The sequence below is a fragment of the Scylla paramamosain genome, chromosome 47 (genome assembly GCF_035594125.1).
Source record: "Scylla paramamosain isolate STU-SP2022 chromosome 47, ASM3559412v1, whole genome shotgun sequence".
NCBI classification, from domain to species: domain Eukaryota; kingdom Metazoa; phylum Arthropoda; class Malacostraca; order Decapoda; family Portunidae; genus Scylla; species Scylla paramamosain.
In genome coordinates this window covers 467,501-487,500 of record NC_087197.1, presented here as the reverse complement: position 1 = coordinate 487,500, position 20,000 = coordinate 467,501, and the positions used below count along the sequence as shown (strand labels likewise).

Genomic DNA, 20,000 nt, shown 5'->3' with positions numbered 1-20,000 from the left:
TGCTGCTTGTCCCACTCAGCAGGGCGAGGCACAGCAGCAGCAGCAGCAGCAGTACCAGCGCTGGCCTGCTCCCACCACTGAGGACCCTCGGGAAGCCGCGACTTCTTCACCACAGGGCGGATGCCCGCCACGATGTGCAGGCCGCGAGGACTGAGGAGATCGTCCTCGCTGGTCCATGCCCCGGGGCCTCGCCAACTCGCAGTGGCTTGAGGGTTGAGGAGGGCGTCCAGGTTGGTCCACTCCCAGGGAACTTGCCACATCTCCGCTGCTTCCTCCTCGGTGTGGCGGGGAAGCCGCAGCGTCTTGCCGGTGGAGGGGTTGAAGAAGATCTCCCACTCCCCGTCAGCGTCCTCCGCGACGCAAGGGCCGGAAGTCTCGGGGGCCAGGTCCTCCACAGGAGTCTCTTCGCCACCCGAGTCCCACAGATCGTCGTACCCCAGGGGCGGATCGGCCAAGTTCTGCAGGCCGCCGTCACTCAGGGGCGGGTCGGCGCCAACGCCATGCTGGTGCTGCGCGGGCTGCCAACACACCCGCTGCTCCTGGCCTGTGGCAGTGAATGCCAGCCAGGCCTCGGAGGCAGGGGTGTCCTCCAGCTGGTCCAGCAGGGCGCCCAGTGAGACCTGCAGGAGCGCCTTGCTGGGCCGCCCCTTGATCCAGTACTTCACCTTGACGGGCAGGTCAGCCTCCAGGCGACTCAGGCCCGCCAGGTCCTTCACGCCGCACTCTGCGGTCTGCTCGTACTCGCCAGAGGCTCCCTGTTGCCAGAGAGCCTCCTTGAAGCAAAGGGTGGCCACCGTGCGCTTCTTGGCCCACCACGGCAGGCAGCCTCGGCGTGGCTCCCGCACGCTGAGCCGTAGCCGTGAGGGAGCCTCCCGCAGCGTGGCGGCGCGAGCCACACACTTCAAGTTACAACACATTTTGTTTCCAGACATTTTATGAAAGTCACGCTTCTTGCTCAAGATTTGCCGAGCACCAAACTGAACCACATCCTGGATGACGCCGCTCACTGTGCACCAGCCTGGCTGTTTGGGAGTGAAATTTAGCACACACACACACACACACACACACATTGATGGTGTGACCTTGGCGTAACAATGGAGCCTTGTGACTACCACGCCCAAACACAGCCAACAGGAGCGAGTCACCCTATAGTACAATTCATCCAGGAGTAAGTGTAGCTGGGAGGGAGTCAGCCAGGCACCTCACGCACCCTTTGGCCGCGCTGCCAGACGTGTGAGTGATTACCTTTGACTCACTGCAAACATGTGGCGGCGCCGTGTGAGTGGGGCCTAAATAGGATTACGAATAGAGTCCTGCAGGATAATATAGGATCTTATAGGATATCTAAGCAATGAAGGCCTCGTATGACCCTCTACAGTGGTGTTCGCCCTTGGGAAGTAGGAATAGCGGTAGGATCTAGTAGGACTCTGTAGGATGACACAGGGTATCCTACAGAAGGGAAGAGAAAAGGAGATTATCTTAATAACTAAACTCCTCCTCCTCCTCCTCCTCCTCCTCCTCCTCCTCCCTAGTAATTTAGTAAAGAGGAGGAGGAGGAGGAGGAGGAGGAAGGAGAGTACAAGAGAGAGAAAGAGAGAGAGAAGAGAAGGCAGGGAGAAATAATCTTAACTAACCTCCTCCTCCTCCTCCTCCTCCTCCTCCTCCTTCTCCTGCAGGTCGGTCCCGCTACGTGGAGGCGCCCCCAGACACCATGCTGCTGCAGTCACTCCGCTGTGTGGGTCACGCCATTAAGAAGACCTGGGATAAGGACAGGAAGCAGGTGGAGCACTGGCTGGACCGCGCCCTTGACAGGTGAGGGGACCAGAGGCGGGACGAGAAGATAAGGGAAAGATAGGGAGAGATGGAAGATGATGAAGAATAGGGAGAGATAAGGAGATAATGATGATAATAATGTATTCCTTTGTGTTCCTCCCGCAGGTTCTCCCCGGAGTTGGTGAGGGACGTGAAGACAACAATGCGGGTGCTGTGTCTCTTTTGCACCTTCCCGCTGTTCTGGGCTCTATTCTACCAAACTTCCACTGGCATGATCTTCCAAGCCAAACGACTGGACGGTCTGATTGGCACCTACCGTATCCCCCCGGAGATGTCCTCGACCGTCAACCCACTGCTCATCATCACCCTCATCCCTCTGTTTGACCTGGTTATCTACCCCCTCCTCACTCGCTACGGCCTCCTCACCAAGACCACCTCCAGAATGATTGTTGGGATGGTCTTCGCAGTGACGGCTTTCGTGGTGTATGCCCTTGTTAACATTAGCGTGGAGCAAGTCATCCTGCCAGCGTCCCAAGCCAGGGTGCACGTGTACAACGCCCTGCCCTGCCCAGCCTCCGTCACCCTGCAAAAGCTTGACGCGTCCCTGCAGGTCCCCCCCGGCGGCCGTCTGGTGCCTGAGGACTTCGAGGTGGAGGGGGACCAGGTGGAGGTGGTGGTGCGTGCCATCTGCTATTCAGGGGGGGCGGAGGTGAGGGTGGAGGTGCCTGTCACTGGCGCCCATGAGTCCACCCTGGTCATGGCCCCCACTGGTCCCCTCCCCCTCCCCCCCCCACCCTGGACTACATCAAGGACGAGGATGCCGAGGCTAAGGTGAGGCCCACGCGCGCACATACGTACGCACATGTCAATCTGATTCACCCTAATTCACTAGCACATCTCTCACCCTCATATTCACGCCTAGCACACCCTACCTCACCTTATCTCACCCTAACTCACCCTGCCATGACACCTAACACACCCTACCGTCACCCTACCTCACCCTGACACACCCTAACACATCCTGCCATCACCCTAACACATCCTATCTCACCCTACCTCACCCTAACTTACCCTGTCATCACCCTAACCTACTCTACCGTCACCCTACCTCACCCTACCCAATCTCACCCTAACAGATCCGAGTCATCACCCCGGACGGCAGCGTGGACAACCTCACCCTGAAGTACGACGCCCTGGAAGAGGCATTCACCCTGGAGGGAAGCGGGCCGAAGTGGACGCCCTTCAAGAAAATCAGCCCGCAGGATTATAAACTTGTAGTGAAACCAGGACCTTTTGGCGCCGCGGAGGGAACGGTAGGAGACGCCCTTGTGAGGCAGGATGGTGTTTATGACGTAGTGGTGTCTGGCAGCGGCGCCGAAGCTTTAGTGTTTGTGATGACGCCGCCAGCTGAGGTACATATGATGTGGCTCTTCCCCCAGTACCTCCTTATCACTATTGGCGAAGTCCTGTTCTCAGTATCTGGTATGGATTTCGCGTACTCTCAAGCCCCTTTCGCTATGAAGTCCACTCTGCAGGCTGCCAATTTGTTCACCATCACGGTAGGTTATAGTGGTGGTGGTGGTGGTGGTGGGTCAGTATTGCGGTGGGTTGTGATGGTTGTGGTTCTTGTAGTGTGTGTGTGTGTGTGTGTGTGTGTGTGTCCTTCCTTTCGTTTTCTTTAGTCTTTTTTTCTTCTTCTTCTTCTTCTTCTTCTTCTTCTTCTTCTTCTTCTTCTTCTTCTTCTTCTTCTTCTTCTTCTTCTAACTACCCGTCTATCAATAACATTTAACCCTTTACTTCTCTCTCTCTCTCTCTCTCTCTCTCTCTCTCTCTCTCTCTCTCTCTCTCTCTCTCTCTCTCTCTCTCTCTCTCTCTCTCTCTCTCCAATACCTAACCATCCTTTTACCTCCACTATTTTCTATCCCACTAATTCTCTCTTTATTCCCAAACACTTCTATCTCTATTTCTCTCCCTCATTCTTCATTCCCAGGTTCATCTAATCCTCTACCTGCGTTTCTCTATTCATCTCCCCAGTTCTCCACATCCAAGTCTCTGTAACCCTCTATCTTTATTTCCAGATCGGATTGTGGCTGTTCGCTGGTCTGAACGCGATCGCAGGCGCTACGGGGTCTTTCAAACATCGGGCCTCTAATGAATCCTTCCTCTACGCAGCTCTTATGGGTTTAAACACTGTTATATTTGTGATCCTCCTCAAATGGTATCACAAGAGCGAGGGAACAGCGCATTCAGGTTCAGATACCGGACTGGATTCTGCTAATGTTGATTCAAAGCCTTCTACTTCCTCCTCCTCCGCGTCTGGGCGAGGGAGAGGGACGAAGGAGGAGGAAGAGGAGGAGAAGAAAAAAGCTCATTTAAATCCTGGTTTTGTTGATGATCATGCTGTTTAAGTGTGTGTGTGTATGTGTGTGTGTGTGTGTGTGTGTGTGTGTGTGTGTGTGCTGTCTTTTTTTTTTCTTGTTCTTATTCTTGTCTTATTCTTTCTTTCCTTCTCTCTCTCTCTCTCTCTCTCTCTCTCTCTCTCTCTCTCTCTCTCTCTCTCTCTCTCTCTCTCTCTCTCTCTCTCATCACCATCATCATCACCACCTCCACCACCATCATCATCACCACAAATTACAATACAATATTTTTTTTCACGAATACAAAAAAAAAAAAAAAAAATCTGTGATAAATTTAAACTTACATTTTATTTAGAATTTTTTATAATTGTATTTTTTAAAAGACTGTATATGTTATAGAAAATTATATATACTGTACATGCAAAGACAATTTTTTAGAGCAAATATATTATACGTGTGAAATTATTGATAATATTTTGTTTCGATGGAGAGAGAGAGAGAGAGAGAGAGAGAGAGAGAGAGAGAGAGAGAGAGAGAAGCAAACATTAATAACAAAAAAATAAATAACACATAGATTAAACCAACCAAAAAAATAACAAAACACATTCTATAAAACTCAAAACAAAAATATTTAGTCTCTCATTTGACTGAACACCTCGACCAATCAGCGCTGAGGAAGGAGACTAACCCAGCATCTTCAACATGGCGGGGAGGGAAAGGAAGGGAGTCCAGTCGGTCCTGAATTTTCCCTGTTGCTGTCGGAATAGCGAGTTATCCTGGACTGAAAGGTAGGGGATGAGAAATATTATTAATTTTCCTTTATTTTGAGTATAAGGAAGTGAGGGAGGAAGGGAGAGGAGAAGGGTGAGAGAGAGAAATAAGGGAGGGTTGTTTTGCGCTAGAGGGAGTGAGAGAGAGAGAGAGGTACTGTAACTTAATGGAATGCAATGGCTGAGTACAAGGAAAGGGAGAGGAGAGAGTGAGAGGATGAGGAAGGAAGAGAGAGATGAGGAAGGGAAAGGAATAAATGTCTGGAGAGAGAGAGAGAGAGAGAGAGAGAGAGAGAGAGAGAGAGAGAGAGAGAGAGAGAGTAAACCTTCGAGACCTGCTTTGGGCTTCATGAGTCTTCGAATTTTACAAGTTTTCATTTTTATTAATTTACTTCAGTTTATTATATTTTTCATTTATCTCGTTTATTTGTTTTATTTACTGGGGTTCAGATTTCTTTGAGTTTGTGTCTTTAGTGAAATTAGTTTAGTAAATTTAAGGATTGGTGACAGTTTGAAGTGAAAATGACAATTATTTTTATTCATGTTCTTTTACTATGTGTGTGTGTGTGTGTGTGTGTGTGTGTGTGTGTGTGTGTGTGTGTGTGTGTGTTTCATTAAGAGACTGATGAACGGACTGACTGACAAACCAAACAGGGTGTAGCCGAATCATACCCTTACAACCGTACCAAGTGAACTACAGGGTGTGTCACAAAGCAGCTCCCGTGTGGCGTCGTTACAGGGTGTGCCAGGATGCAGTGCCGTCAGAGGGTGCGGTGCCCGGGCTGTGTAGCGCAGGAACACCCATCCTTATGTCATGTATTGCCCCATTGCACACTGCCGGCGTCTGTGGTGGGAGCCAGTGCTGATTTTGAGTGTCTCCCTGTTCTATGTGTGTGTGTGTTGTCTCCCTGTTCTATTTGTGTGTGTGTGTGTGTGTGTAGCATTTTCTGTTTTAAAAAAGTTGTGTATTTTGAGAGAGAGAGAGAGAGAGAGAAATTTTTGAGTTATGGGGTGTTTTTAAATTAAAGTGTTCGAGATAAATGAGAAATGGGGTATTTGTTGCTCCGTCTTAGTTACAGACGAACCCACGCTGGATGGACGAGGAGGGCAGAGGAGGTGACAACCAGCTGAGGAGGCCACACCAGCCACAGCATTTCCCATTCTCAGGAAATCCTACTTTTCTCCACATAAGGCAGTCAGATATTTAGTTTAGTTTTAGGTCTTCCTCCCCCCCCCTAATCCTATTCCACATTGCCTCGTCAGATTTTTAGTTTGGGTCTTCGCCAGTGTTTGCTATGTCAGTATCTTCCCTCTCTCTGCACAACTCACTCATACTGCGGCTTGTCCAGGTAGGTGTAGGTGCGCGCGCTTGCTTCACGAGGAATAAAATCAATAAAAAATAAACTTGCAGATTTTTATTTACAAACCAGCATCCAGGAAACGTGTTAATGATACTTCGCAGAGTGTCCGGAGACAAGGTAGAAGCATTTCCACAAAAAAAATAAATAAGTAAAAAAAAAAATAAAATAAAAACGAAACAATGGGAGGCGTCCTTTGAACGCTTAGAACACACACACTAATCAACAGACAGACACGTCCACCAGACAGCACAGTGTAGGACAGGAAGGGGAAGTAGGCACCAATTACAATCCTCGCTGGAGTTGGTGCTGCTGCTGCCGGCGTCTTCTCCACTCTCCGTACAGCTGCGAGTGGGCCGAGACGGGGCGTGGACAGGGGGAGGCAACGTTTGACTAGCTCACGTCCCTGTAGCGGTGCTCACCTGAAGCCTGAGGGAGTGACTGGTCTCCACAGCGGCAGTCAAACCTGAAAGAGTGATAGCGTTAGACACAATAACAATAAAAGGCAGTTAATCTTGTTTGGACCAATCATTTTTCAAACCTAAATCTTCCTGCATTAAAAATCACTAAATCTTTTGAGTTAAAGGTTAACTCTGCCCGGAAGTAGTGGTTAGTGTTAGATCACGTTAAATTCATAGTAATGGACCAATCATATTATTCAAACCTAAATCTTACTGCATTAAAAACCACTAAATCTTTTGAGTTAAAGGTTAACTCGGCCCGGAAGTAGTGGTTAGTATTAGATCCCATTAAATTCATAGTAAATCTTTTGAGACGAGTCTTCAATTTCACCCCAACCTGAATGCGCAGTGAAGGACCAGGACAGGTAGACAGTGTTGGGGCCGGGTCATGTCCCTCAAGCACCGGTCAACTCCAGCCTGCAACAGTGAGGCAGTGTTACATTCCAAAGATACCACAACCTTGTAAATCTTATTAGGTACAACCTCAACCTGCTCTTCAATAGGTGTGGTTGTGGAAAGAGAAGTAGCGGCGGCGTGTTTGTGTGTTGGGGCTTGAAGTGGTAGTTAATGACGTTAATGACCAAGCCACTAATTAATCTGAAATAACTAATACTAATTACAACTTTGTTAATTACGCTAACTACTAATTCAGCCTATCTGAAGTTTAATGTGACGAATCTGAGTACACCAAAGTAGCACGTTAACCAGTAATTAAACACACACACACACACACACACACACACACACACACCTACATAATACACGCAATCTCACATACACTACTAATCACACACACACACACACGCACACACACAAAATCAAATTACGAAGCACACACACACACACACACACACACACACACACTGACCTCCCTGTTCGCTGACCGGAAGGAAACTGGAAACATTCTTCCCTCGCCCACCTCCTCTCTCTCTCTCTCTCTCTCTCTCTCTCTGAGTGTAGGAAGTAAGACAGGTGGAAAATCTCTACTTGGCAACCGTTAGTAGTTCCTCAACCCACCAATGGATGCCTCTGGAGCCGAGAGAGAGAGAGAGAGAGAGAGAGAGAGAGAGAGAGAGAGGATTACCGTTGAAGGAGAGGTTATTTTAAAACGAATCAAATTACATTCACTGAAGAGAAGAAAAGTTTTTGTCTTCTTACATCAATATTAATCTGACGTGTATCATCATCATCATCATCATCACTTCATCACCATTATTCATCTCACCTGCCCGTTATCTTCAAACAGGTGAATGACTCGGCGGCAGGTGCTCTGATTAAATGCAAGCAGTAAGAGAAGGAGGAGGAGGAGGAGGAGGAGGAGGAGGAGGAGGGGATTAATGCGAGGTGCTTGTCTAACTTGCACTTAAATTTTTCAATCTTGTTGCTGTTTACTGTCCCGGGAGAGTTCCAAATGTCGACGGTTCCATTATCAAAAAAAAAAAATAAATAAAGGGTTTTGTGTCGTCAGGTCTGCGAAGCTTACCTGAGATATTGTTATATTGTTACGAGAGGATTAGTGTGTCCGATAATACCTTTAGGCACGCCAGTCAATTGTAGCAAGGTAATAGTTTCTGGGTTCCGTAATTTAACGTGGGTTTATGTGAAAATTTACCGGATCATTATCTGTTAACTGTTTACCTCTTCCCTGCAAGATAAAAACCTGATATTTAAACCATAACACTATCGACTCGTTGCTTCCTCTCAGACACCTAACCTTCGAGGAGGAGGAAGAGGAGGAGGAGGAGGAAGGAAGGAGAGGTGCAGTAGGAGAAGGACTGGTAAAGGGGTACAAAAAAAAAGGAGGAAAATGGTGTGAATACGAACAGGAGAAGGAGGCTGAGGAGGAGTAAGAAGAAGAGTAGGGGAAGGAGGAGGAGGAGGTGGAAAACAAGAGTTATGAATAAAAGAGAAGAAGGAAGATGATACGAATATAAAGAGAAGGAGAAGATACTAAGAATATAAAGAAGAAGAGGAGGAGGAATAACAAGAAGGGAAAAAAAAAGTAGGCTAAGACGAAATAGAAGAGGAGGAGGAGGAGGAGGACGAATAATAAGATCAAGGAACACACACACACACACACACACACACACACACACACACACACACACACACACACACACACACAATACATCATCAAAATAATCTTCAAAATTACACTGAAATTACAACACGAAATACCTTCACAATTACACAGTACCTTAATTAAGCAAAACAGAAAATGGAATATTTAACCTTAAAAAAGAAAGAAAGAAAGAAAGAAAGAAAATGGATCCACAACTGAAATAAACAACAAAAACAACACAAGTATACAAAACATATGGCAAGCAGTTTGATACATCCACCCATCCACTCATCCACTCATCCACTCAACGTTACCTAATGCGGACTAAATAGAACAGTTTGGGGTGGAGGCGCGGGGCATGAAGGGGCGTGGCTGAGGAGGAGGAGGAGAAGGAGGAGGAGGAAGAGGAGGAGGAAAAATAGGAAGAGGCTGGGCTGAGGAGGAAAATGAAGGTAAGAGGAGGCGTGGTGGAAAAGGAGAAGGAGGAGCTATAGAGAGAGAGAGAGAGAGAGAGAGAGAGAGAGAGAGAGAGAGAGAGAGAGAGAGAGAGAGAGAGAGAGAGGTATATAAGAGACAGCGCCTAGTAAACAAACTGAATCAGAGAGAGAAAGAAAGAAAGAGAGAGAGAGACAGAAGATAAACACACACAGACACAGACACACACACAGAGGCGAGCAAAAACAGAGAGAAAACAGACAAATTAACAGAGAAGGAGACAGAATGGAGGCGAAGGGGATGACAAACGACCTTCCACCACCACCAACACCACCCAAGAACTACGATTTTGTCTTTGGGCGCCCGTCTATTGGTTTAATCGGCCTCAGCATCTTCCCGTTTTCGGAGCTTGATGCAGAACCACTCGGGGTCCTTGAATTTTACCTTGGAATTGTGATCTTTTTGGATGTCCTCTTGGGGATGGAAGTCTACACGCCAAGGTAAGAGGGTGTGTGTATGTGTGTGCGCGTGTTTGGTTACTTTTGACGTGTTTTGATAATGTTTTTGAGGTTTGTTTTGCTTCTCAGGGTTATTTTCGGGGGTTCTGCGGCTGGGGTAGGTGAATGAGTGACGGGGTGATGTGTGTGTGTGTGTGTGTGTGTGTGTGTGTGCGGGGCTGCGTTCGGTTTGGCTGGTTAGAGTTTGGTTACTTTGGTTGGGTTCGTTTTGGGTTAAGTTTGGAGGATGAGTAGTGAAAGGAAAATGGAACTGGAGGCGTAGGATGAAAGGGTGAAAAAGAAACGAAAAGGGAAGAGAAGGAGGAGGAGATGAAGGAGGAGGATAAATAAAAAAATAGAAGGAAAGGAGAAAGAGATAAATGGATGAAAAAGAAAAAGAAAATGCAGAAGAAGAGTAAACATACACAACAACAACAACAACAACAACAACACGCAAACGAGAAGAAAAAGAAAATGGAAGCACAAAATAAATAATGTGTGTGTGTGTGTGTGTGTGTGTGTGTGTGTGTGTGTGTGTGTGTGTGTGTGTGTGTGTGTTTGGTTAGTTTTAATGTGGTGCGTGGATGCCAAACTATTTCTAATTAAATTTTCTGGTGAAGATAAGCCTTTTGTCTGTCTATCTGTATGTCTGCTACTACTACTACTACTACTACTACTACCACACCTCCACACAGGGCGACTGACGGCATGGCACCGCTAACAGAGGAGGAGGAGGAGGCGTGGTGGGAGCAGTGGGAGAAGGAGATGGAAAGAGAAGAAGAGGAGGAGGAGAGAAGACGAAAACTGGAAGAGGAGGAAGAGGGAAGACAAAAAGAGGAGGAGGAAGACTACAACGGCATAGATTACTGGAGGGAAGAAGAGGAGGAGGAAGACGTGGAGGTGGAGGAGGAGGTGGAAGAGGACAAGGAGGCCGTGGCAAGAGAACAGGAGAGGTTTCTGCAGTGGGTGGAGCAGTGGGTGGAGGAGAAGGTGGGGGTGGAGGATGGAAGGCCGTGTGTGCAGAGGTTTGTGTGTGAATACTATTACAAACACACATACTCCTCTTCCTCCTCCTCCTCCTCCTCCTCCTCCTCCTCCTCCTCCTCCTCCTCCGAGCATCCTTCTCTTCTCAGTCATCTCGTGCATATCTTGTTCGTGTACGTACATACATACATACATACATACATACATACATATATACATACATACATGTACGTACTTCGATTAATATTGATACTGGAGTGTGTGTGTGTGTGTGTGTGTGTGTGAGAGAGAGAGAGAGAGAGAGTTGATAGATACTTGTCTCATAGATAAGAAATATTCTCTTTTTACCTACTTGTTTATTTATCTCTCTCTCTCTCTCTCTCTACCAGGCCCCGGGAGACCCACGGAGGGGCCGTCCTGGACCAGTACCGGACAGCGAAGAAGATTGGGGGGAAGGCGGCGGCGAAGGGGGCGAGGGAAAACTGTGGGGCCTCCTTCCCCTCCTGCCCCCTCTCTGTTTTCAATGTGCTGGGGGGATATTTTTAACCCCCCCCTCCTCTCTCTCTCTCTCTCTCTCTCTCTCTCTCTCTCTCTCTCTCTCTCTCTCTCCTACCCATAATCTTTTCTTTCTTCGTTTTTCTCTTTTTCTCTCCTTCTCTCCTCTCCTCTTCTTCCTTTTGTGTTTCTTCTTCTTCTTCTTCTTCTTCTTCTTCTTCTTCTTCTTCTCCCATCTTCTCTTCTCTATTGTGTTTTCTCTTTCTCCTCCTCCTCCTCCTCCTCCTCCTCCTCTTCCAGTGTATCTCAAATGCCTTCCTCTCCTTCCTTCTTCTTCCCTTCTCTTTTTCTTCCTTCTTCCCTTCATTCCTCTCCCTCTCGGCCTGTCTGTCTGTCTGTCCGTCTGTCTGTCTGTCTGTCTGTCAATCTTCAAACTGCCATGGGAATAAAGATGAACAATTGAATAAAGTGAATGAAAGAAAGGAAAAGAAAGACAAACAAACAAACAAGCTAAAGAGGCGAGTCATGAAGGGGCGGGGCTGAGAAGGAGGAGGGGGGAAAGGGGCGGGGCTGAGAAGAAGGAGGAGAAGTTCGAGAGAGAGACAGAGAGAGAGAGAGGAAAAGGGCAGAAGTAGGGAGGCTGACGGAATGGATGGGAAGGGCCTAGTCAGCTCTGTGCCACCGCCGCCAACAAGACCCAGGGGCACAGACGGGGTGTTTGGACGGTTCTCCATAGGGTTCACTGGCATTACTGTCCTCCCCTACTCGGAACTGGACGCGGAGCCACTGGGGGTCCTCGAGTTCCTCTTTAAATACATCTTCTTCATCGATGTCCTCTTGGGTCTTGAGGTCTACACGCCAAGGTAAGCTAGTGTTTGTGTGTAGGGGAAAAACTGTCTCGGCTACTACTGCTACTACTACTACTACTTCTACTACTACTACTGCTACATCTCCACACAGGGTAGCTGACGGCATGGCACCGCTAACAGAGGAGGAGGAGGAGGCGTGGTGGGAGCAGTGGGAGAAGGAGATGGAAAGAGAAGAAGAGGAGAGAAGACGAAAACTGGAAGAGGAGGAAGAGGGAAGACAAAAAGAGGAGGAGGAAGACTACAAAGGCATAGATTACTGGAGGGAAGAAGAGGAGGAGGAAGACGTGGAGGTGGAGGAGGAGGTGGAAGAGGACAAGGAGGCCGTGGCAAGAGAGCAGGAGAGGTTTCTGCAGTGGGTGGAGCAGTGGGTGGAGGAGAAGGTCGGGGTGGAGGATGGAAGGCCGTGTGTGCAGAGGTTTGTGTGTGAATACTTTTACAAACACACGTATTCCTCTTCCTCCTCCTCCTCCTCCTCCTCCTCCTCCTCCTCCTCCTCCTCCTCCTCTTCCTCCTCCTCCTCCGAGCATCCTTCTCTTCTCAGTCATCTCGTGCATATCTTATTTGTGTATGTACATCTCCACTACATACATACATACATACATACATACATTCATACATACTTAGAAAATAAAAATCTCATCTATCTATCTATCTATCTATCTACATTTCTATCTATCTATCTATTAATGCGCTATCTCTTCCTCAGGCCCCAGGAGACCCACGGGGGCGCCATCCTGGAGCAGTACAGGGCAGCGAAGAGGATTGGGGGGCAGGCGGCAGCTGGGGGCACGAGTAGGAGCTGTGGGGGCGCCTTCCCCTCCTGCCATCTCTCTGTTTTCAATGTGCTAGGAGGATGTTTTTAATCCCCCCCCCCCCTCTCTCTCTCTCTCTCTCTTTATTCTTCTTCCTCTCAATGTCTTCTTTCTCCTCCTCCTTCTCCTCTTCTTTCTTTCCTCCCTTCCTCCTCCCGTATATCTGTCTGTCCGTCTGTTTGTCTGTCTGTCTCTGCCATTCCTTTAAAGTAAATGAATAATAATGAATGATTAAATAAAAGGATGTGATGTAAATAATGAATAAATTAATACCTGGTGAAAAAGAAATTAATCATTATCTCCAAAAAAAAAAAAAAAACAGGAAAACCAAAATGAAAAAAAAAATAAAAAAAAAAAAACACGAGAGGAAAAGAATGAAAATAAAAGGGAAATGAAAAAGAAACGAGAGGGAAAAAAATCATAATTAAAAAAGGACGAAAGAAAAAAGAGAAAAAGAAAGAAAAGTTGGAGAGATGAAAAATAAAAATAAATAGAAAACAAGAGAGAGAGAAAGAAAAAAAATAGAAAAGAAAGAAAAGAAAAGAAATAAAAAAATCGTACAACACCACAACCGTACCAAAAAATAAATAAAATAAACAAATAAATAAATAAATAAAACAGCAATAGGAGAGAGAGAGAGAGAGAGAGAGAGAGAGAGAGAGAGAGAGAGAGAGAGAGAGAGAATAGGGTCAGCGTCTTAAACTGAATAACGCCAATAACAAAACGTCAAAACAACAATAACAAATGAATAACGCATAACAAAACAAGCGCAAGGAATCTTTTTAACGGTGCCTGAGTGAGTGACGGGCGAAATATGATATGTATCCTTACACAGGCACGGAATAACAATAATAACAAAATATTCACCAATCAGAACAGGCTGCGATTCTGCGACGTGATGTTTACTTGCGTTTAGCTTTCCTCTGATTGGTTGAGAGAGTTTGTGACGTCATATTTGTTTTTATTTTTAGTTTGTTTTTGTCTTTCTTCTGATTGGCCGAGCATTTTTTGGCGTTATATTTATTTATTTTTTTCTTTCTTCTGATTGGTCGAGAGTTTTGCGTCGTCGTGTTTGTATTTTTTAGTTTGTTTTTATCTTTCTTTTGATTGGTCGAGAACTTTATGACGTTATATTTATCTTTTTGTTAATCTTTCTTCCTATTGGTCCAGAACTTTATGACGTCATCCTTTATTTATTTCTATCTTGCTTCTGATTGGCGAAAAGTATAATGAAGTCATGTTTTACCTATCTCTAATTGGTCTGGGGGTCAATGAGGTCATGTTTACCTCCTCTACTATTGGCTGGCGAAGGAAAAGGTGACATTAATAGTAACTATCCCTTAATTCTGATTGGCTAATGTAGATAATGCCATTGAAAAGCTGCACTGTGATTGGTGGAAGGAATATACGTGTGGAGCCTCTTTGTTAAACCATCGATCAGAGAAAAATAAATAAATAAATAAAATGAGTAAAAAATATTGAAACTCCATGAAAAAGGAGAATTATTAGATAGAAAAAAATAAAAACAGAGATCAATCTATAAAAAAAAATAAAAGATTAGATCATTTTTTTAACTCGTGCATGACTGAAGGGAGGAAAAAAAATCTTGACACTTAAAAAAAAAAAATCAGACACAGGTGGCACAGTGAAGAATAGGACACTAAATCACTCGTTAACCCTTCCACTTAAAAAAAATATATATATACAAAAAAATAACCGTGGAATTCTTAAGAGAAAATTAAAATATCAAGAATTATTAAACAGAAAAAACAAAAGAAGAAAAAAAGACAAGAAAAAGCTAAAAAAAAAAAAAAAAAAAAAAAAAACATACTTTAGAAATGCTCCCCCAAAACAAACAAACAAACAAACAAACAAACAAACAAACAAACGAACAAACAAGAACTATTTAGTAGCAAAAAAAAAAAAAAAACAGAATAAAGAAGAATTAAAAAACGAACACATGTGAACCCTTTACCAAACTCCCGAGTGACGAGCAGAGCCAGTGACCTTGATCCAGTCCCTTATAGGCTCGGAGAATATCAATCACCGGTGACACGTGATGAGACTCTTGAGTGGGAAGGAATGACCCCGCTCAGTCAGCCTCAGTGCCACCCCGGCTTCCGTGACAAGAGGACGTGTTGCTGCTCTGCTCTCCTTGCCCACGCCACCCACGAAAAGTCAGTTTTTGCTTCGTTAAAGAGAGAGAGATAAATTAGTTTTGTTATTTATTCGCTGTAAGTTAATTTGTGTTATTTTAAAGTAAAGATTAAGTTAATTTGATGATTTTTGGGGGGATAAGAGAGAGAGAGAGAGAGAGAGAGAGACTGACCCCTTCCCCCCCCCTCCCCCTACCAGGTCATGCTGTTCAACTTTAAAGAGGAGTTATCGCCGCAGTCTTCCTGGATTTTCGAACAGCAGGTCAGGTCAGGGCAGGTCAGGACAGGACAGCAGGTCAGGTTAGGTCACTGGAAGGAGAAAGGGTTAGGTCATGCTATAGAAATCTGATTGAAGGACAGCGAGGTGAAGGCAGGTCAGGGCAGGTCAAGGGAGGTCAAGGGAGGTCATTGTTGGTGAAAATAATGAATAAATAAATAAATTGACTCATTTATGCATTAATTAATTAGTTTATCTTGTTTGTTTGTTTGTTTGTTTGTTTGTTTTTGTATATTTTCTTTTTCTTTTTCGTTTTTCTTTTTGTTTTTTATTTTTTTCTGCATGATTATTTCTATTTCTTCATCTCCTCTCTTTTCCTTCTTTCCTTTCTTTTATTTCATCATTCTTTCATTCTTCCATTCCAATATTTCCTTCTCTGTTGGTCTCAGAGCTTCTAAACCCTCTCTCTCTCTCTCTCTCTCTCTCTCTCTCTCTCTATCTCTCTCTCTCTCTCTCTCTCTCTCTCTATCTATCTATCTATCTATCTATCTATCAATCTGTTTATGTATCTCTCCCTCACTATTTAAAACATCTATTTCTCTCCCACCTCCTCGTCTCTCTCGTCTCCTTTCCCCATCAGTACCTCCCCTACGCCATTCCTCATGTCTCTCACCTCCTGCATCTCTCCCCACACTCTTCCCTCTCCCAGCTCGGCCTTCCTGCCTTCGTGGACGTGATTAATGCGACAGAACTCACCACAACGGTAGTTTTCGTTTTTCGTGTCGCTGTTGCCCTGAATGAAGTCTTCGGCCCCAAGGAAGGAAAGGAGGAAGAAGAGGGAGGGGTGATGGGAGAGGAGGAAAGATCTCTCGGCGTGTGGAGTGAGAGGTAAGGGTGGTGGTGGTGGTGGTGGTGGTGGTGGTGTAGGAGGAGGTGGAGTGAGGAAGTGACTGGAAAATATGAAGTGAAGATGATGTGAAGGAGAGGAAGAAGAGGAAGAAGAGGAGGAAGAAGAGGAAGAAGAAGGAGAAGGAAAAAACAGAACACTATTTAATTTTTATCTCCCTTCCTTCCTCCCTCCTTTCCTTCCTCCCTTCCTTCCTTCCTTACACACCCCCCCCTTTCCCCTCTCCATTCCTACCTCTCCCTTACCCCTCATTCCCTCACCCTGTTCTACTTCCTTCACCCCCCCTCTCCCACTCCCCCCTCTGCCTCTCACATCAGCCTCCGCCTCTCACTTCAGTCATCTTCTTCCCTTTAACACGTAAACAAGTGCTCTCTCGCCCCCCCTTCCTTAATCAGTCAGTCAGTCAGCCAATCAGTCAGTCAGCATCTCTTTCCTATTACTGTGCTCTATCTATCTGTCTGTCAGTCTGTATACTTGAAGACATCCCAGCACACCAGCCTGCCAGTCAGTTCGCCCGTCAGTCATCAGTCAGCCTGTCAGTCAACCCGTCAGCCTGTCCTGTGGTCTTTAACACGACGACATCTTTGCATTTACTTCCACCCGTCTTGAGTTCGCCTGTTGTCGCATTGGGAAAGTCTAGCGTTCTGTCCCTCACTGTCCCCCTCACTGCATCACACTACACCTGGGACACTCAACACCCGAAGCCACACACTCAACACCTGAAAAAACACCTGGAAGTACCATTAAATTTAGCTTATTCTCCGCCAATCTGCCTCATCCGTAACCACGCCATACTTAACACCTGATCGTGATGCCTCGAAACCTTTAAAGACACAGGAAACACCAAAAAACAGTAGAAAAGCCTTGTAAATCACCCCAGAAAGCTCACGGAGGCACCCCAGATCACCCCAGAACGAGAACAAATCCTTTAAAGTACCCCAGTAGCGCCTCGCCGTGCCCAGCCGCCATGGAACGTGTCACCATTGCCTTCTCCACCAATGTCAACCTTCCGATGTTCAGCAAGTTGGGGCCAAGACCGATTGGAGTCACCCTCTTTGCTTTCCCAGTTGTTCTTTTCCTCGATACTGTTGATAAAGACTATTTTGACGAGATGTACGAGGAAAATGAGGACCCAGGTGACGGGGGTGGCGTCTCACAGCCCCCCTTCGAGTATCCTGACCCCGGTTTGCAGTACACAGACTACTTTGGGTATTATTATGATAATTATAATGATCTGACTGCCTCTTCCTCCTCCTCCTCCTCTTCATATTCATCCTATTATCCTGCCTCATCCTCCCCTGCTTACTATTACTACCCCTCCTCCTCCTCCTCTTCCTCCTCCTCCTCTTCTCGTCCACCTCTTCGTATTCTAGAGTGAGAAGAGACGTCTCCTCTCATAGCAGTGACCATGTTCACAATTTACCTCCTCTTGTGCTGGGGAAGACGAGGTGTGTGTGTGTGTGTGTGTGTGTGTGTGTGTGTGTGTTAGTACTTCAGGTAGGTGAGGATATGTGGACACAGGAACATGGAAACAATGACTGACTGATTCATTCTCTCTCTCTCTCTCTCTCTCTCTCACTCCTGTCTTGTCAAAAATGCTACTAAATTGTAAGATAAACGATTATTTATTTATCTATTTATTAATTTATCTATTTATTGTAATCTGGTGAGGAGTCTGGCGAAGATGCAGTGGTAATTGGCCGCACGGTGCAACACAAGGCGGTAACCAAAGCGTGGACCAATCAGGGAGTCAGGAAGCGAGGGAAGGATTGAGGGAAGGCATCAATCATTGGCTGTGTTACCGAGTCCTTGTATCCTCATCTGTCTTGCTGCCACACCTGATAACATAAACCACACTACTACTACTATTACTACTACTACTACTACTACTTCTACAGGAATCTCGCGGAGGATCAGCTGGCATTGTTTCACCACCTAGAGGCGTCCCTGGCAGCTGGGGGTGTGGATGGGCGGAACTGTTTGCTAAGGGCGGTGTGTGAAGGGCAGAGTAAACGACTCGTGACCCTTAACCTTCTTGGACACCTCCTCACTGCTTTCCTTACGTGAGTAGGGTGTGGGGATGCGCCGGGTTAGGTTAGGTTAGGTTAGGCTAGGGTTTGGTTAGAGAGAGAGAGAGAGAGAGAGAGAGAGAGAGAGAGAGAGAGAGAGAGAGAGAGAGAGAGAGAATTATTATTATTATTATTATTATTATTATTATTATTATTATTATTATTACTATTATTATTACTGAGCAGAAAAGAAACGAGTAGAAATTTTGACTAATCTTAACTATATTTCTCCTCTTCCTCCTCTTCCTCCTTCTCCTTCTCCTGCTTTCTTCCTCTTCTTTCTCCTTCATCTCCTCCATTATCACCACCTTACTGTCAATTCTTACTGTTCTTGTTCCTATCATCCTAATCTCCTTCTGTCCTCCATTACCATCGTTATCTTCATCTCATAATTATTCATTGCATTCTGAATACCCTTATCTCCTCCTCCTCCTCCTCCTCCTCCTCTTCTTAATCCTCCTTCTCTCCTCAGACCTCAAGACAAGACCATCCTGAAGCCGTACTGGGAGGCTGCAGAGGTCGGGAGGGGAGGAACTAAGGGGGGTCGGTGCGCCAGACGCTATCCAGGCTGTCCCGTCTCTCTGTTAGATATTTTCAAGCTGGCCAGACGCAATCCAATGACGCCTTCTAACTATTAAAGTGACCATCATCATCATCATCATCAGTGGTGGTGGTGGTGGTGGTGGTTGTGGTGGTGGTGGTGATCTGAAATTCTGTGTTTTGTACGGGGTCTGTTTTAATTCTGTGGTGTTTGTTTGTTTGTTTTGGGGGTTTGTTTGTTTTGGGGGTTTGTTTGTTTGTTTGTTTGTTTGTTGTTCTTGTTGTTGTTGTTGTTGTTGTTGTTGTTCGTGTTCTTTTTCTTGTTCTTCTTATTCTTCTTCTGCTTCAGTGTGTCTTTCTGTCTGTCTATCTCTATTCTCCTCCTCCTCCTCTTCCTCTTCCTCTTCCTCCTCCTCTTCCTCCTCCTCCTCCTCCACTCCTTCCTCCTCCTTTTTTTTTTTATCAGGCATTAACTTGTATTTGTAATCTCTATTTGTAATCTCTATTTGTAATCGGCAATTTTTTTTTTTTTTTTTGTAATTGTAACCTTTGTATTTCATTTATATATATACACTGCATTTGTAATTTCACATTTGTAATCTGCATTTGTGATTTTGAATTCGCAACCTGTATTCGTAATCTTGTATTTGTAATAATAATAATAATAATAATAATAATAATAAATAACACCAAATCCTGCTTATCTCTTATCTCCATTGCATTCACGTGTTCATATTATCATTTTATTTATTCATACATTTATTTCATTCATTTACATCTATGCTCCCTCTCTCCAAAATAAATAAATAAATAAATAATGATTACTCACATACAACCTAACGTATTTCAGGGTTACGACACTCTAGCAACAATAACAACACCAAATCCTATTCATCTATCTCACATTCATTCATCTATACATTTCCTTACGTCTATACAGCAAAATAAAGTAGATTAATAATAGAAAATAAAAAAAATCGTATTATTTCAGGGTTACGACACTCTAACAACAATAACAACACCAAATTCTCTTCATCTATATAACTTTCATTCATCTATACATTTCCTTACGTCTATACAGCAAAATAAAGTAGATTAATAATAGAAAATTTAAAAAAAATCGTATTATTTCAGGGTTACGACACTCTAGCAACAATAACAACACCAAATTCTCTTCATCTATATAACTTTCATTCATCTATACATTTCCTTACGTCTATACAGCAAAATAAAGTAGA

General features: G+C 45.2%; 2 protein-coding genes and 2 long non-coding RNA genes across 6 annotated transcripts in view; 3 read left to right on the top strand and 1 right to left on the bottom strand.

The window, feature by feature from the left end:
• The window catches only part of LOC135094877 (solute carrier family 15 member 2-like), an 8,586-nt gene extending 3,984 nt beyond the window's left edge, over positions 1–4,602 (top strand). Inside the window, exons 5-8 of the mRNA XM_063995352.1 lie at positions 1,677–1,812; positions 1,939–2,604; positions 2,906–3,332; positions 3,852–4,602. Coding sequence (XP_063851422.1) covers positions 1,677–1,812; positions 1,939–2,604; positions 2,906–3,332; positions 3,852–4,181 — 1,559 coding nt within the window. The 3' untranslated portion in view covers positions 4,182–4,602. The remainder of the gene's footprint in view (positions 1–1,676; positions 1,813–1,938; positions 2,605–2,905; positions 3,333–3,851) is intronic.
• Positions 4,603–6,300: 1,698 nt separating this feature from the next.
• LOC135095097 (uncharacterized) lies at positions 6,301–7,667 on the bottom strand. Its single transcript, XR_010264049.1, has 3 exons — positions 7,588–7,667; positions 7,057–7,136; positions 6,301–6,724 (listed from the first exon to the last, which is right to left on the bottom strand). It is a non-coding gene; the product is annotated as an uncharacterized LOC135095097 (long non-coding RNA).
• A 1,697-nt stretch (positions 7,668–9,364) lies between these two features.
• LOC135094851 (chromo domain-containing protein cec-1-like) lies at positions 9,365–13,160 on the top strand. Of its 3 annotated transcripts, none has more exons than XR_010263999.1 (5): positions 9,365–9,716; positions 10,409–10,738; positions 11,087–12,055; positions 12,153–12,626; positions 12,768–13,160. XR_010263999.1 is itself a non-coding variant. In XM_063995298.1 (5 exons), the coding sequence occupies exons 3-5, from the start codon at positions 11,841–11,843 to the stop codon at positions 12,922–12,924; spliced, it is 696 nt and encodes a 231-aa protein (XP_063851368.1). In that variant the 5' UTR covers positions 9,365–9,716; positions 10,409–10,870; positions 11,087–11,840; the 3' UTR covers positions 12,925–13,158. The 3 variants fall into 3 exon arrangements, 1 of the variants encoding a protein (XP_063851368.1); XR_010263998.1 differs by having other exon boundaries at positions 10,409–10,870; positions 12,768–13,159; XM_063995298.1 differs by having other exon boundaries at positions 10,409–10,870; positions 12,153–12,476; positions 12,768–13,158.
• Positions 13,161–14,914: 1,754 nt separating this feature from the next.
• LOC135095046 (uncharacterized) lies at positions 14,915–19,385 on the top strand. The gene is made up of 5 exons (XR_010264042.1): positions 14,915–15,050; positions 15,229–15,291; positions 15,956–16,134; positions 18,052–18,216; positions 18,695–19,385. It is a non-coding gene; the product is annotated as an uncharacterized LOC135095046 (long non-coding RNA).
• The last annotated feature ends 615 nt before the right edge of the window (positions 19,386–20,000 follow it).

What these genes read in the sequence shown, in the direction of transcription:
- LOC135094851 (XM_063995298.1), top strand. Translation starts at nt 11,841, where the DNA reads ATGGATGGGAAGGGCCTAGTCAGCTCTGTGCCACCGCCGCCAACAAGA. An exon ending in CTTGAGGTCTACACGCCAAG is followed by an intron (nt 12,056 to 12,152) that starts GTAAGCTAGTGT and finishes ATCTCCACACAG; the next exon opens with GGTAGCTGACGGCATGGCAC. An exon ending in GGAAGGCCGTGTGTGCAGAG is followed by an intron (nt 12,477 to 12,767) that starts GTTTGTGTGTGA and finishes TCTCTTCCTCAG; the next exon opens with GCCCCAGGAGACCCACGGGG.